The sequence below is a fragment of the Panthera tigris genome, chromosome C1 (genome assembly GCF_018350195.1).
Source record: "Panthera tigris isolate Pti1 chromosome C1, P.tigris_Pti1_mat1.1, whole genome shotgun sequence".
Lineage (NCBI taxonomy): Eukaryota > Metazoa > Chordata > Mammalia > Carnivora > Felidae > Panthera > Panthera tigris.
In genome coordinates this window covers 149,414,392-149,430,549 of record NC_056667.1, presented here as the reverse complement: position 1 = coordinate 149,430,549, position 16,158 = coordinate 149,414,392, and the positions used below count along the sequence as shown (strand labels likewise).

Here is a 16,158-nt window from a genome sequence, read left to right as displayed (position 1 = left end):
GTCAGGGCATTTTCAATTTTACTACATACCCGTCAAATTAATTTCCAAAGTGACTTCAAGCATTTACACTCCATACACAGTGTGTTCATTCAACGTATATTTATGGTTCTCTATTTGCCACGTAATGTTCTAAAACACTGATATACAATCCTTAACCAATTCTCACACCCATACTGCACACCCACACCTAACCAAAGGGAAAAAACTTACGTGAAAATCTTTGCTTTCCAAAATCTTAACACTTAACAGACTTTTGTGTTTTTGGTTTTTTTTTAGATTTTTTTAACGTTTATTTATTTTTGAGACAGAGAGAGACAGAGCATGAACTGGGAAGAGCAGAGAGAGAGGGAGACACAGAATTGGAAGCAGGCTCCAGGCTCTGAGCTGTCAGCACAGAGCCCGACGCGGGGCTTGAACTCACAGACCGTGAGATCATGACCTGAGCCGAAGTCGGACGCCCAACCGACCAAGCCACCCAGGGGCCCCCAGACTTTTGTTTTTAAAAAACTCTAATACTTGTTCTAATTTTCATTTCTGTGATGTACAGTGAAGCTGAGTATCTTTTCCTACTTGCTGGCAGTTCTTGTTCTACAAATTGCCATTACATGTTCTTTCTTCTGAGGTTGTCTTTTATTGTCTTACTGATTTATGGTTCTGCTAAATGTGTTGCAGACAAATGTGTTACAAACATCTTCTCTATCCCTTGTCTTTTAAGTTTGTTTCTACAGTCTTTGTTGGGACAAGAGATAGTAATGTACTGAAGCAGTCAAATTAGCAACCTTATGAGTTTTGCTTTCCTATTCGGAGGTCATAAAGGCAAAATTTTCTTCTAAAAAATTTTATGGGGTCTGTCTACTGTGTGACTGACACGTTAGTTTATTTAATCCTTTTAAGAAACATCTACGGTAGGTATTAATCTCATTATAAAAATATTGAAAATTGTATTGTGGTAAAAAACACACAACACAAAATTTATCATTTAAACATTTTTAAGTATACAGTTCTATGGCTTTAAGTACATTCACATTATTGTGCCACCAACACCACTATCCATTTCCAGAATTTTTTCATCTTCCCAAATTGAAACCCTGTACCCATTAAACACTAACAACCACATCACTAGGTCTCCCAACCCCTTACAACAACCACTCTACCTTCTGTCTCAATGAATTTGACTAGTACTTCATATAAGCAGAATCACTCAATATTTGTCCTTTTGTGACTGGCTTATTTCACCTAGCATCATGTCTTCAAGGTTTATCCATGTTGAATTTGGTATGTCAGATTTTTCCTTCCTTTTTAAGGCTGAATAATATTCCATAGCATGTACATATCACATTTTGTTTATTTACTCATCTATCAGTAAGATACAAGTCGTTTCCACCTTTTGGCCACTGTGAATAATCCCATGACCATAGGTGTACAAAAATCTTTAAGTCCCAGCTTTCAATTCTTTGGGATATATACGCAGAAATAGAATTACTGTGTCATATGGTAATGCTACATTTAATTTTTTGAGGAACCACCATACTGTTTTCCACAGAGGTAACATAATTTTATATTCCTACCAGTAATGCACAGGGTTCCAAATTATCTACATCCCAATCAACAATTGTGATTTTCTAGTTGTGTTTTTTGTTGTTGTTGTTGTGTTTTTTTTTTTGTTTTGGGATAACAGCCATCCTAATTGGTGTGTCTTCCAAACTTATAAAGTTTGATTTTCATAGTCATGTCTTCAATCCATGTGCTATACATTTTTGTGTATAGAATAAAGTAGGAATCTACTATTAGTTTTCCCCCAATACAGAAAGCCACTTGTTCCAGCATCATTTAATGAACAGGCCTCTCCTTCCTAATTTTTAGTACAATTTCTATCACAAATCAAGTTCCCATATATGCATAATTCTACTTCTGGACTTCTTAATTGATTGCACTGATCTATCTACATACCAATATTATACTACTTGAGGCATATAATATTAAAATATATTTTGATTTTTGGTAGAGCAAGTTTCCTTTTCCTTTCTAACAATTTCTTTGCTATTTTTGGATTATTTTTTTCCTATATGAATTTCATACTTTTTAAAACGTTTATTTTTGAGAGAGATAAAGAGCACCCTTGGGGGGTGGGGAGGGGGAAACAGAGGGGAGACAGAGGATCCAAAGCAGGCTCTGTGCTGACAGCAGAGGGCCCAATGCAGAGCTCGAACCCATGAACCACGAGATCATGACCTGAACAGAAGCCGGACACTTAACCAGCTGAACCACCCAGGTACCCCACCTATATGAATTTTAGAATCAGTTTTCTAATTCCATGAAAATGCTGGTTGATATTTTTACTGGAACTGCACTGGATTTATGATTAAATTGGAAAACTGGCATCTGATATTAAAACTCCTTATCTATGAAAATGGTATTATTTCTTCATTTATTCCAAGTATTTTTTCCCATTACTATGTTAATCCTTTCTATAAAACATTAGACCAAAATTCAAAAGACAAACAACTGAACAAACATTTCTACTCAAAGACCCATGGAAACAGAAAACTCGTTATTAGTTATGTATACAAAAGCCATACACTGCATGGATTTGAGAGTTATAACAAATACACTAGAACACATCCAATTCAGGAACTTATTTTGTTTAAATCACGCTACCTGAAATACTCCTTCAAAATTCAGCTTACATCTCACCACTTTCAGAAAGCCTCCTCTGATCATTCATCTAGAGTATTGTCCATTATTTTTGCATCTGGAAATCACTAAGGGCCTGTATCAGAAAAGATACCGACTGATAACTTACTTATAGGCAACACAGGTCTGCATACGTGCTTAGTTTGGCCTACATCATGTTTCTTAAAACAAAAACCAGAGACCAAAATAATTAGGACATTTCACACAAAAGTCCAGGATTTCTGACTTGCAGGTTTTTCATTCCCTCTCAGGGACCCAGCTAACAAAGATCTCCATGCTTCCTTGATTACCAGGACAGGCAAATCATACTTAAAGCTTCCACATAAAAGTGACCTATTAATTTCCAACTCACATTCCATTGGTCAAAGCAAAATCATGTTCAGGCTAACTTAAAAAATGATGGAAAAGTAAAATCCTACTATGTGCCTGAAAGGTTAAAAGTCAGAAGTATTTCATATAATTGAGGACTCTGACTTCAATCTCTTCCTTTCTATCTATTCTGCAAACTACCACTAGAATTACTTTTCAAGAATACAGATTGAATTACCTCGTAACTCTGCTACAAAAAAAAAAAAAAGTTTATAAACTATAATGCCTATGGGGAGAAAAAGTAAGAATCAACAGGAATGGCATTCAACCCTTTCACAATCTACTCCAAATTCATTTACCAGATTCTTTCCTCATTGTTTTCCCTTACATCACTTATTCTCCAACATTTTGAATATGTGTTGCCATATACTCATTCCAAAGTTTAGCTCAAACATCATCTTCTCAATTCAGTCTTATTTACCTTTACTGTGTAAAAAGTTAGAAACCCCACATCCACTCTACTTTCAAATCATACTGTTTTTAATGAGCACCAGTATCCACTCAAAGTAGTTAATATGTGCCAAGCACTTAAACATAATTGCTATGCGTCTACTAAAATGTAAGATACCTAGGTTAAGTAACAATGTTCTTAGAAAATCAATATACTGGCCTAACAATTTCAAATACAAGACAAGCCAACAGATGCTACCGACATTTTACTTAAGAATTCATTTACTTTTGGGGTGCCTGGGTGGCTCAGCTGGTTAAGCATCCCACTCTTCATTTTGGCTCAGGTCATGATCTCATGGTTTGAGTGTTCAAGCCCCACATCAGGCTCTGCACTGATGGTGCAGAGCCTGCTTGGGATTCTTCCTCTTTCTTTCTCTCTCTCTCTCTCTCTCTCTCTCTCTCTCTCTCTCTCTCTCCCCCCCAAAATAAATAAATAATAAAAGAAAAAAAAGAAGGCATTTACTTTTAAGCTTGAGAAGATTAAAATCTGAAAAGACTGCCCTGTTTCTAAAGCTAAAATAGACCCAAAGACTTAAACTAAAACTTTAAGAGACTGGAGATTATGCTTTAGCTGTACCTATCTCTTGAGTTTTGTCCTCACAGCTTGCAGAAAGGTTAGTAGTCAAGACCTAAGTTGGGATAGTTATAAAGACAATCAAGTAGCCAAATGCCAAATTTACAACAGTACATGCATTTAATAAATCATCTCACGTCTCACAGTAATTTCATGTTTGTAAGCACGTTAGCAAATAAAAAAATACATTTGAAATTTAAAGCCACTAGTTTACAAATTTTAATAGTTCTAATAAAACATCTGCTTGTTTCTACTTCAAATTACTGATAGGTTTATATAGGAGACTGTGGATAGATTTAATGATGTTAGCCTATCACTGTTCAAGTATTAACATTTAAAAATGTAATATTTAGGGGCGCCTGGGTGGCTCAGTCGGTTAAGCGTCTGACTTCGGCTCAGGTCATGATCTCACAGTTCGTGGGTTCGAGCCCCGCATTGGGCTCTGTGCTGACAGCCCAGAGCCTGGAGCCTGTTACAGATTCTGTGTCTCCCTCTCTCTCTGCCCCTCCCCTGTTCACGCTCTGTCTCTGTCTCAAGAATAAACATTTAAAAAAAAAGTTTTTTTAAATTAATATTTAAAAAAAAATAAAGCTTCTAGTTGTTTTGTAGGTATGGACACAATAATGAAGAACTAGGAAAAAGTACCAAGGTAAAGTTTTAATAAAGACATTGTGAACAGTTTTAAAATAATGAAGCCCAGTGAAAAGGGAACTAAAGTAGGCCAATAGATTTGGCAATTTGAGCAATTCTAAAATAGTAATGGAAGAGGCCAGTATATAACCTCACAAGAGTCGATAAAGGAAGTAGAATCTTTGAGTATAAGCTGTTGCTTTAGAAATTTTAGAAATAAATGTAAGAAAAGGCTTAATGGCAGAATGCAGTGAAGTTTTGTTGTTTCTGGATACAGAAGACAAACATTTTTGTAGGCAGAGAAAGGGGTCAATTGAAAAGAGCAAAGTTTCAAGAGAGGATGGGATCAGAGAATAAGTGGAAAGATTAGCCACGGAGAAAAGAAAATCACTTAATTTCAGAGACAGTTAAGAGTTGTTAAGATGAAGAACTCTGTTCTGTTCGTAGTCTCATGTTTTAAAAGGGCCATCTGCAAACTTACCAGCAAGTACTCTGCCCCTATTTATAACAACATTATGACTTTTCTGTTAAATGGTAAGAAAGTAACATTCCCCATTTATTTTTGGAGGGATAAAGCAGCTTATGTCTCCTTTTTTAATTTTATTGGCTACTATCCATTACTGAATGGAAAGAGTAGTTATTACCAATCCAAATATCTTTGTCTTTATTAAAAATAAACAATACACAACGTTTTATTCCTGTTTATTGAAAAGTAACACGTATTTGTTATGATAACATTATTTGTTATTATAACACTTGTTGCAAAAGTAACACTTAAGTATTTGTCAAGTAAGTCTAGAACAAGAGTAAAATAAAATGTTAGGAAAAAAAATCATTGCACACTAGTATTAGATAAAGGAGATATCACAGAAATTAGCACTCCACAAATTCTCCCTTAAGAGTTTGTCATCTAACTGGGAAGATGAAACACATACATGAAATAACAGATTCTCAAACAACATATTTTTAAGTTCAAAAAAGAATACAGAGGACACATGAGGCAATTAAGTATCAGAAACCAAGGAGAAGCTATTGAACCAAACTTAAGCTTTTCACTTACTGCAAAGGTTTGCAGTGGTCACTGAGATACAATATAGCTCAATCTGTGGTCAATAAAACCTTATTTCACGTCCAGAAATTTCCCCAGCATGGATTTGGATTTCCAGCATGGATATATAATTTATTGCATCTAATGCTTAAGAAAAATTACTTTGGTATTTAAATTTGCTGCAACTTCTACTAAGGCAAAAAAAGAAAAAGAATTCTACTAAGGCAATTACCATTGCCTACATTTTGCAGGTAAAACTGCAGTACCTACATACTACCTCAGCTCACTTCTGACACTTTCATATGCCTTAATGTTGTTATTGCTCATTTCAGAATACATTAGGGAATTCTAGAAGTTATCTAGAATGCTTATAAAAGTATGGACACAGTTTTGGAAGGGTCAAATTCAGAGAGGCTCAGCCCTCTTAGAATGGATTACACAGCTCTTACAAAAATGAAGAATCATAAAGAAACATGCTGACAGTAAATGAACCTGAGAAATATTCAACACTAATAAAAGTAAAAACAGCTGATGTCTACACAAGGATGCAATACAGAATCACAAAATGATTCCAGTTTTCTAACAGGAGAAAGTTTAGTAGAAGCCATAATAGATCTACTCAAGGAATTTGGGTAAAAGTGCCTCCACACTGAAAACACCATGAAATCCCAAACAAAACTTTCTTTCACCAAATACAGACTACTTTAAATGAAGGAAGACAAACTCACTGCCAGTGATACGGAAATGAGGGAAAGCTGGTAACTAAAAAAAAGGGTTATAAGATAGGTTATAAAAATATTCTCAGGTCTACAAACCAGCCCCAACAGAAGGCAAAAATAATAATAATAATAATAATAATAATAATAATAATAAATAAAAATAATTAAAAAAATATATTCCCGGGGTGCCTGGCTGGCTCAGTCAGAAGAGCATGCAAGTCTTGATCTCAGGGTTGTGGGTTCAAGCCCCACACTGGGTGTAGAGATTACTAAGAAAATAAATAAACTTTAGGAAAAAAAAATTCCCAAAATTTGGTCATTAAACAACATATTACATAAAAGTCTCAGGAAAAGAACAACACATAGTTATCACTTTTGTGAATGGAGGACTGGAAAGATAATCAGTGCAGAACTCAAAAAATGGCAGAAGTTTCTTCTTCAGCTAAAAGCAGAATAAATACTTTGAGACAAAAAAAAAAAAAAAATCTATCTACAGACTGTTTGCCCAACAGCATGAAGGTAAATATAGTATTAAAAGTGAAAACAAATTTAGTTTTAATAGGAATGTAAGAAACCGTATATACCAAATTTAAAAAACAAAAGAGATATTACATATTAATTCACCCATGTATCATAACTACTATAAGGAATCCATCAGTTTTAAAATTGTACATACATTCTATGGGTCAGTTTTCTCAATGTTGCCAAGAGGATGCCATGTTTACTTTTTCATGTGTTACTTCTACATTGTAAACCCAGAAATAAGATATTTTGAGTCCTTTTTTTTTTTTTTTTACTAAAAGGCAAGATTGATAACCTCACATACACTCAAATTTTAAATTAAAAAGTAGAAAATTCTTATTCCTAGGAGAAAATAATTAAGATAATAGAAAATGTTCTCCACATGTTATTTACTGTTGCAATACAACAACCAGCAATAAGGTAAGCTTCTTACCATAAGGTTATCTGTGAGACAATTTCTTGGGAGTGATTTCTTTCTCTTTGGGTAACTAGAGAAAGACATGCAGTTTACACACACAAAAAATACTAACGGTCTATATATACTAACCTGGCCCAGTCCAGGCATACCTCCTCCAAGTCTAAGAAGTCTGTCCATATTTCTAGGAAACAGAAACAAAGGAAAACGTTCCTAAGCACAAAAGTGTTTACTCAATTGCTATCTATATAATTCACCTTCAGTCACTCAGTATGTCAAAAATATTGGTGGTAATTACAACACAACATCAGACTTCCTGTTAATTAACACCACATATTAATTCAAGAAGCTGTCTTCCATGCTAATTAACAGACCTTACTTTACTGCTTTGGTTTTGGGTTATCCCCGATTTTAAAGACAAGCAATCTTAGCATACTTTCAAAACTTTGCTATCATTAAGTTAATTATATTTTCTCATTGTTATCTAATAAAGTACCCGAATGAGGAAAAAGTGCCTGAAATGCTTATCATATGTATGATTGAATTTCCTTCAATTTGTCCAGAGTATACAAATAAAAATCCTCACTTTTAAATTAAATTTTAACATCCTCATTAGTAAGTTCTGTGCTAATTAACTTACAGCTTGTCAGTTATCATCAAAACTACATGTGAAAGACATTGTGAGCAGATTATGGATCTCTGAATTAGCATCAAAGCCTTTTTTAAAATGAACTCATTATACTAAAAGAAATATTATAAAGTAAACATTAAATGCATGAAGATAGTGTTCTAGAACCTACGCAGACATTTTGCATTATTTCAGATGTTGTGTAGACATATACCTTTTTCACTGAGGAAATTCAACTGCTGTCTCAATTATAATTTTAGAGTTAATCAATACAAAGATTAATTTTATCAATCTAGAATAACTATAGAAGACATTCTTATAAGCTTGAAAAACTCAGAAGAAATCAAAGAAATAGAAAGAGTACCAATATGGCCTCAAATGAAAAAAAAGAGTAACCAAATTATAAAAAATTAATACCAGTACAGCTAAATGTTGTTAAATGTTAAACATGGCAATGAAGCACTTCTTCTACTTGAAAATCGCTAGTGCCTTAAAATTTCCTTTTCTTTCTAAATATATGCTTTAGTGGGGCGCCTGGGTGGCTCAGTCGGTTAAGCGTCTGACTTCAACTCAGGTCACGATCTCGCGGTCCAGAAGTTCGAGCCCCGCGTTGGGCTCTGGGCTGATGGCTTGGAGCCTGGAGCCTGCTTCAAATTCTGTCTCCCTCTCTCTCTGCCCCTCCCCTGTTCACGCTCTGTCTCTCTCTGTCTCAAAAATAAATAAACGTTAAAAAAAAATTTTTTTTTAATTAAAAAAAATAAATGTATGCTTTAGAAAATGGTATTACAATTTATATTCTATATTAAATGCTAACAAATTAGTCATCTGTTCATGTTATTTTACTAGTTAGAACTGCTATACAAACTAAAACTTAATAATATACTCAAGATCATTACAGCCTAATCATTTTTGCTGAATCTTGCTAACAATTAACTTCTATATTTAACAATGTTAATACTCTAAACTTTACTCAAGTCCACATATAGGAAACTTGCACAAATGATATAGGCATGGAATCTTCACAAAGTGAATACTCTCCCATAATCACCACCTAGATAAAGAAACAACATTATCAGCACCTAAAAACACCTGTCATGCCCCTTTTTCCAGTCCCTACCACCACGCAAAGATAGAATTCCAACTTCTAATGGCATAAACTAGTTGTTTTTGAATTTTATATAAACAATTTATAAACAACTTTATATCAACAAGTCTGTGAGATTCACAATGGATAAATTCACTTTAAAAAAAGAAAGGCACACAAGAAAACTTGATAGTCCAGATAAAATTTCTGCTTTACAACGTTAACACATCCTCCTAATAGCAACATTTACAAACAAAATCTCCATCAAATTCTCATTAAAATTCCTCAACTCAAATATAGCATTCAATACATGGCACTTTTTAAAGTCTATAAATGGGGGATGGGGGGAACCTGAATATTTTAAAATATTAAAGACATTTCTCTAGAATATATTACCAAAGGAAAAAATTCTTTTGTATCATTTCTAGCTTATAAACTTAAAGAAGAAATGGTAAGAAAACTAATAACATACAGTATACTTTAGACATTATATACATTCCAGGCCAAAGTCGATTCCCAGCTGTGTTCAGTTTATCTATTTCCCCTGTGTTGTTTCTGATGACTTTACACAGACTCCAGATGCTGTGAATATACATGAGCGATGTGGGGAGCAGAGGGAAAGAAAATCTGGCAGGTCAAATTTGTGTTTTTAGCAAAATTAGATGTCTCAGCAAACAGGAAAAAATATTTAACAAACTAAAACAGTTTAGATAACATAATGAGGTTTAATAAAAATATTAACATTTGGAAATGAAATACATTGATAAAGGTTCTAAATCACACTACTTTTTAAAAAAATTTTAATGTTTATGTACTTATCTTTTGAGATAGAGAGTGAGAGAAAGCAAGCCAGGGAGGGGCAGAGAGAAATCCCAAGCAGGCTCTGCGCGGTCAGCATAGAGCCTGACGTGGGGCTCAAACTCATGAACTGTGAGATCATGACCCCAGACGAAACCTAGAGTCGGAGTCACCCAGGCACCCTAAATCACACTACTCTTTAAAAGAGTTTATAGAAAGCAAATAAGAACAAAAATGCTAGTTATCTAAATGACTTTCATGAGCTTTAAATCTGGTCATCTATCACTTATTTATAATTTGATGTATGTTAAAAAAAAGGATACATTTTCTGTTTTTTTTAAAAGATACATTTTCATATATCATATCCTAAAAACAGTAGGCAAAAATTATATACATTCTTAATTCTCACCTGGTCAGTAACTACAACTCTTGTGGTGTTAAGCTTCAATTCGTTGTTTGACAAATTTCTTCTTAAGCTCCTGCTAATACTGACAGGTATAACTTTTCCCAAGTACTTTTTTTCTCTCTCCCTCCTAGAAAAGTAGATAAGATATGATTACTTTGAGAACAATGGAGGAAAATATGCCAAGAGCTTTAAACGAAGCAAAATTCCTAAAATTGAAATAGAACTCAAAATTGATTTTTAATCACCAACTTCAGAAGAATATGGAAGAAATAGCATCCCAGAGAGCTACAGAGCAAAGGATTGACCCCACATCCAAATTTTGTTCCTAACTTTCTTTTTTGAGCAGTTTTAGTTATATGTAAGGATTGACATTTTATGACTTTTAGTCTTTCTAGAGGTGTTTCAAAGACCAGAGAAAACTTACTCATATTTTTAAATAGAACATTCTATTGTGCAATTACTGTATAGGTCCACTGCACATTACATACAAACCTATGATGTACTATGGAATCTTAGTAATGTTCTTTTTCCTATGTTTCAAAGTTTGCTATTTCATTATCATAGGAATTTGTCATTTCTTAGTCAATTATCCCCAACTACACCAAAAAGACAAAAAACACCAAGAAAATGGAAGAATAAGAATTATCGAAAATGATGCAATAGTGAAATACATTATTGCTATTGCTTAATCCTTCACTTCTTATTGTGCTGTCCAAAGCATTTACCACTTTTCAAAAACACATAAAGGACAAGAGACATCACCTTTGTAGTCTTTTAGCTTTCATTTGAGCACAGCTAAGAATTCAGAACTTTGCATATTATACTCATAATGTCCAAGAGAAAACTGACAGAGAAAAAAAGTTTCGCAATTATTAGAGAATCACAAGGTGAATGTAAAAAACAGGTAACACTCTAGTCTCTAACAATAACAATAAAATTGGTGTTATAAGCCAGGGTTTCTTCAGCACTGACATTTAGAACCAAATTTCTTGTTACAGGGGGCTGTCTTGTGCATTACAGGATGTTTTGCAGCATCCCTGGCCTCTACCCATTAGGTACCGTTAATACGTACCAAGTCGTGATAATCAAAAATGTCCCCAGACATTGCCAAATGTCTGCTGGAAGGGCAAAAATCACTCCCAGTTCAGAACCACTGATATAAACAAAATCTCAGGCTATACATCTTCAAATGACAATACCCTAGATCTTCTCGATCTTAAGAACTTCTTAAGATCTTAAGATCTTCTCGAACTTAAGAACCAATCATCGCTGGAAACAGTTTGGGAACTCTTCAAAAAGTTCAACAAAGAATGATCATATGACCCAGCAATTCCACTCCTAGGTATATATCCAAAAGAACTGAAAATAGGTCTTCAAAACAAACTCTTGTACATGCAGATTTATAGCATCACTATTCACAACAGCCCAACAATGGAACCAACCCAAATGTCCATCAAAAGATGGAAGGATAAACAAATTCACATGATGGAATATATGGAATATTATTAAGCTATAAAAAGGAATGTAGTACCATCACGTTATATTATGAATGAACCTCAAAACATTATGCTATATAAAAGAAGCCATGCACAAAGGTCACAAACTGTATGATTTCATTTATATTAAATATCCCAAATATATGAATCCATAGAAAAGGAATGCAGATTAGTGATTGCCAGAGGTTGCAGGAAAGGTGTAAAATGGAGAAACTGCTTAAGGGGTAAGAGATTTTACTTCAGAATGATGGAATCGTTTTGGAACTAGATAGTGATGGGGTAGTTACACAACACTGTGAATGATTTTGGCTCAGGTCATGATCTCACGGTTGCTAAGTTCCAGCCCCGCATCAGGCTCTGTGCTGATAGTGCTGAGCCAGCTTGGGATTCTCTCTTGCCCTCTGTCTCTGCCCCTCCCCTGTTCACTCTCTCTCTCAAAAATAAACAAACATTAAAAAAAATTTTTTTTAAGTGGATCAATGAGTGAACAATATTTCTAAGACTAAAAAAGAAAAACTTTCTCATCTGGTTGGGAATTCAACAAGAAGGACTTCATTACACACTATTTTACAACAAGAACCTGTTTTGCTAAGAGATGTATAATGATGTTGATGAAGCTCATATGTGGACAAATGCTGAAGTGTCCACAAAGATGAACAAAAGTAAACAGATAATGTAGAATGAAAAAAATCATTGGACTAACTCTATTGGTGTTTATAAATCTAAAAGCAAAAAACATTTTGTGAGCAGAGATGATAGCCATCCTCTCTTCAATAAAATTATGAGCTATCAATGTTTTCAAAAGTATTGCAATTGGGAAATGGAAAAGTTCCAGAAATGGATGGTGGTGACAGCTGCACAACGTAAATGTACTTAAAGCCACTATACATCTAAAAATGATTAAAATGATAAATTTTATGTTATGCATACTTTATATATATGAGGGTTAAGAGCTATGACTCTGTGTTACAAGTGCCAGGACTCAAATCTTGTCTCTAATACTTACTAGCTCTGTGTCCTGGGGTCAGTTACCTCCCTGAGACTGTTTCCTTATCTGCAAAATGGGAATAAGGACAGCATCCACCTTATACAGTTGTTTGGATTAAAGAACACAATGGACATAAACAACACTTAACATAATGGTTGACATATAGTGAGTAAACAAGGAGTGCTAACAGCTCTCCTCAGCACCACTTTCCTTAGTATGGCTACAGTTCATACACCAAAGATTTTTCTTCCCACATGCTTTGCCACTTACCGAATTTCAAAACAATAGGTACATTTCACAGTACTAAATGAATTACACTGGAGAAGAGGGACTTGAATTTTGCAGATTTTAGCAAAAGGGTTTATAAAATTAAAGTGTTAAACTATAACATAAAAGACAATACTTCCAATTCTTCAAAATAAAAGCCATACAGGGGCGCCTGGATGGCTTAGTTAAGCGTCGGACTTCTGTGCTGATAGCTCAGAGCCTGGAGCCTGCTTCAGATTGTGTCTCCCTCTCTCTGCCCGTCCCTCTCTCTCTCTCAAAAATAAGGAAGGAAGGAAGGGAGGGAGGGAGGGAGGGAAGGCAGGCCAGCCATAGAAAACTTCTATGGATCTAAACCAAGTTTTTACACCTACCAAAAAGCAGAGGACCCAAGAGCTCATTCATGATATGATTAACTTTACTTAAAACATTATCAGATAATATGAACAAAGCGTTTAGCTGTAACTAATATGTCATATATAATGTTTACAATCCAAATTGGTAACAATACAAAATAAGTATCAGTACTTTCAAAAGGTTGTACATCAAAAGTGGATGATTTTCGGGGCACCTAGGTGGCTCAGTCGGTTGGGCATACGACTTTGGCTCAGGTCATGATCTCAGTTAGTGGGTTCAAGCCCCACATCGGGCTCTGAGCTGACAGCTCAGAGCCTGGCGAATGCTTCAGATTCTGTGTCTCCCTCTCTCTCTGCCCCGCCCCCTGCTCATGTTCTGTCTCTCTCGCTCTCAAAAATAAATAAACATTTTTTAAAAATTTTAATTTTTTTTTAAAAGTTGATGATTTTCTACTTCTTCATCTCTCTAAGTTAGTATCTGGTTAGAACCTGATACAGTTAGATTGTGTTCCTGATGGAATTAAAATAAATCAATTCTCAAATACTTATAGGAAATGTATGGAACTATGAATAACTCTAAAAACAGATCCTTCAAAACTATCTTAATCTGGATTTGGAATGTGGCAATTTTTTAACTCTTCAATCTTTTCACAAGGGACAAGGGACACCGTTTTCCTAGTAATTCATAAAATTCAACAAATCATGAAGGCCTTAGTTGTTCGAGTTTATCATTGTTTCTTAGTTCAATTTTCATTTTTTACTCCCCAATCCATGCTACAGTTACATTACTTTTCAGACTGATGCTAAATCCTTTACTCCATATTTGTGATCTCACTGTATTTCTAATTCCTCTACTCTGATTTGTGGAAAGTAATTGGAAACGTTTTTGACTTTCTTAAAGGCTTTCTTCAGTGGAAGAAACAGAGTCGATATTAAACTTTTAATTATATAAATAGGATTTTGAAAGCAAGATTTTTCCATTTTAGAACAGTAAAGATGGAACTGTTACAAATATCTTTTCTTGTGCTGTCTCCTAATTACAACTTTCAATTAAACATTCATTAAATACAAGTTTCCCCCTCTTATCCAAAAGCAGAATGTTCCTATGAAAACCTTCCTAAGTGGAAATGGTATAAATCGAAGAAAACAGTTACCATTTAGTAAAAGCGAAAATCCTCTTCAGATTTCTATCTGTTAGCAATAATGGGTATAATGCAGGTCTTCTGTAAAAGTGAAGTGGGGTAAAGCTGACTTTCAGATAGCAGGGAAAACCTGTACTACTTTGTGCATAAGGTGATACAGAAATAGAGCCACTAAGAAACTCAGTAACTTTCACTCAAAGAATCTATACTCTATCTGGGAGGAATGATATAAACCCATAAAAAAATACATATAGTGAAAGGTGGCAGGGTAGAGCCAGAAAGGCTCTGAAGGCTATCATACCTCAATTTGAATCTGGGCTTTATGACCTACTCTCGGTACGATCTGTAAAAAGTTACCTTCTTCTCGTCTCTAGACTTCATCCATAAAATGGGATAATAATCTACCTCCTGGAAATCAGTGTAAGAAAAAATACAAAGCACCTCTTATAGTGCCTGGAACATTTATAAAGTACTCAATAATTACTGCTATTGTTATGATCATCTTAGAGCCAGAAGCGATTATTTAATCCAATTCTCATTTTACAGATGGGGACACCAAAATATCACAAAGCAGGATATGAATGTCAAAGGAGTGCAACAAACTGGGTATATGACAAGATCATTAGTAATAAATCATGTGAATTTTCAGGTCAGACTTTCAGAAGTGGACACTGAATTATGAAATGAACACTGCTGTATAATGGAAAACAAAAGCACAATCTCTTGTTACTGATAATCAAACATAGGTTGTAAACCTACATACTAAAAACAAGGTTTACATCACAAGCATAAAAATAAACGCAAAAGTAAGCTTTACATTAAAACAGCAAAATATTATTTACCAAGCAACCCTGAGGAGAAAAAACAATTTCTCCCAAAGTCAACAGGTGAGGCTTCATTGAAAGATGACTTCAAAACTGTTTTCTGACAATATCCAGGGTTTTCACTAAATATCACTTCACTGAACACAACTTAACTGTAGTTAGTGTCCCACTTCTGTTAAATTTGTTTAAAACATATAAACTTTAAATGAGCCAGTTGCTAGCCTTACTGGACAAAACAAGAAAGCCACCATTGTGTTAATTATCTCCACTAACATTGTATTCAGTTCTTTTTTGTTATTTCAACATTATAGTGACTGACTTATTCCTTTACTCATAAACATTAACTTAGTAATAAAAAACATATTTTTGTAGCAATTAAAAAAAAAAAAACTTACACCTTGGAACTGCATTTCTATGCTAATTTTTAAGGCTTCTTCCCTGCCTTTCCCATGAATCTTTATCAACTTTTAAGTTACCATTTTTTATTTCAAGACTTTTTCATTCGGTCACCAAATTTACATTCCAACTCTTCCGAAAAGTTTACATTTTTTTCTTCTCTTGACAGACACAAAAGTACGTCCCAAGGAAAAGTTCCAAGAGGTAACACAGAGCAGATTTCTACTTTACTGAAAACAGGAAATGCTACCTATTCACCAAGAACTACTCAATTAGGACAAATTGAAAGTAAGCTAAAAAGCATAGCCGAAGAACCACACTTTGCTTTGGAAAGTTTCAAGGCTAAACACCAGTG

At 34.4% G+C, this 16,158-nt stretch overlaps 1 protein-coding gene across 3 annotated transcripts in view; it reads right to left on the bottom strand.

The window, feature by feature from the left end:
- The window catches only part of PSMD14 (proteasome 26S subunit, non-ATPase 14), a 98,176-nt gene that overhangs the window by 81,302 nt on the left and 716 nt on the right, over positions 1-16,158 (bottom strand). For 2 of the 3 annotated variants that reach the window (XM_042994569.1, XM_042994567.1), the window contains exons 2-3: positions 10,341-10,464; positions 7,554-7,605 (exon numbers count right to left, since the gene is read on the bottom strand). Coding sequence is in view for 2 of the 3 variants with exons in the window: in XM_042994567.1 (XP_042850501.1) it covers positions 7,554-7,601 (48 nt within the window). In the remaining variant the exon portion in view is untranslated. Of the gene's footprint in view, positions 1-7,553; positions 7,606-10,340; positions 10,465-12,839; positions 12,888-16,158 lie in introns of those variants that run through there. The other variant, XM_042994568.1, reaches the window with a different exon arrangement.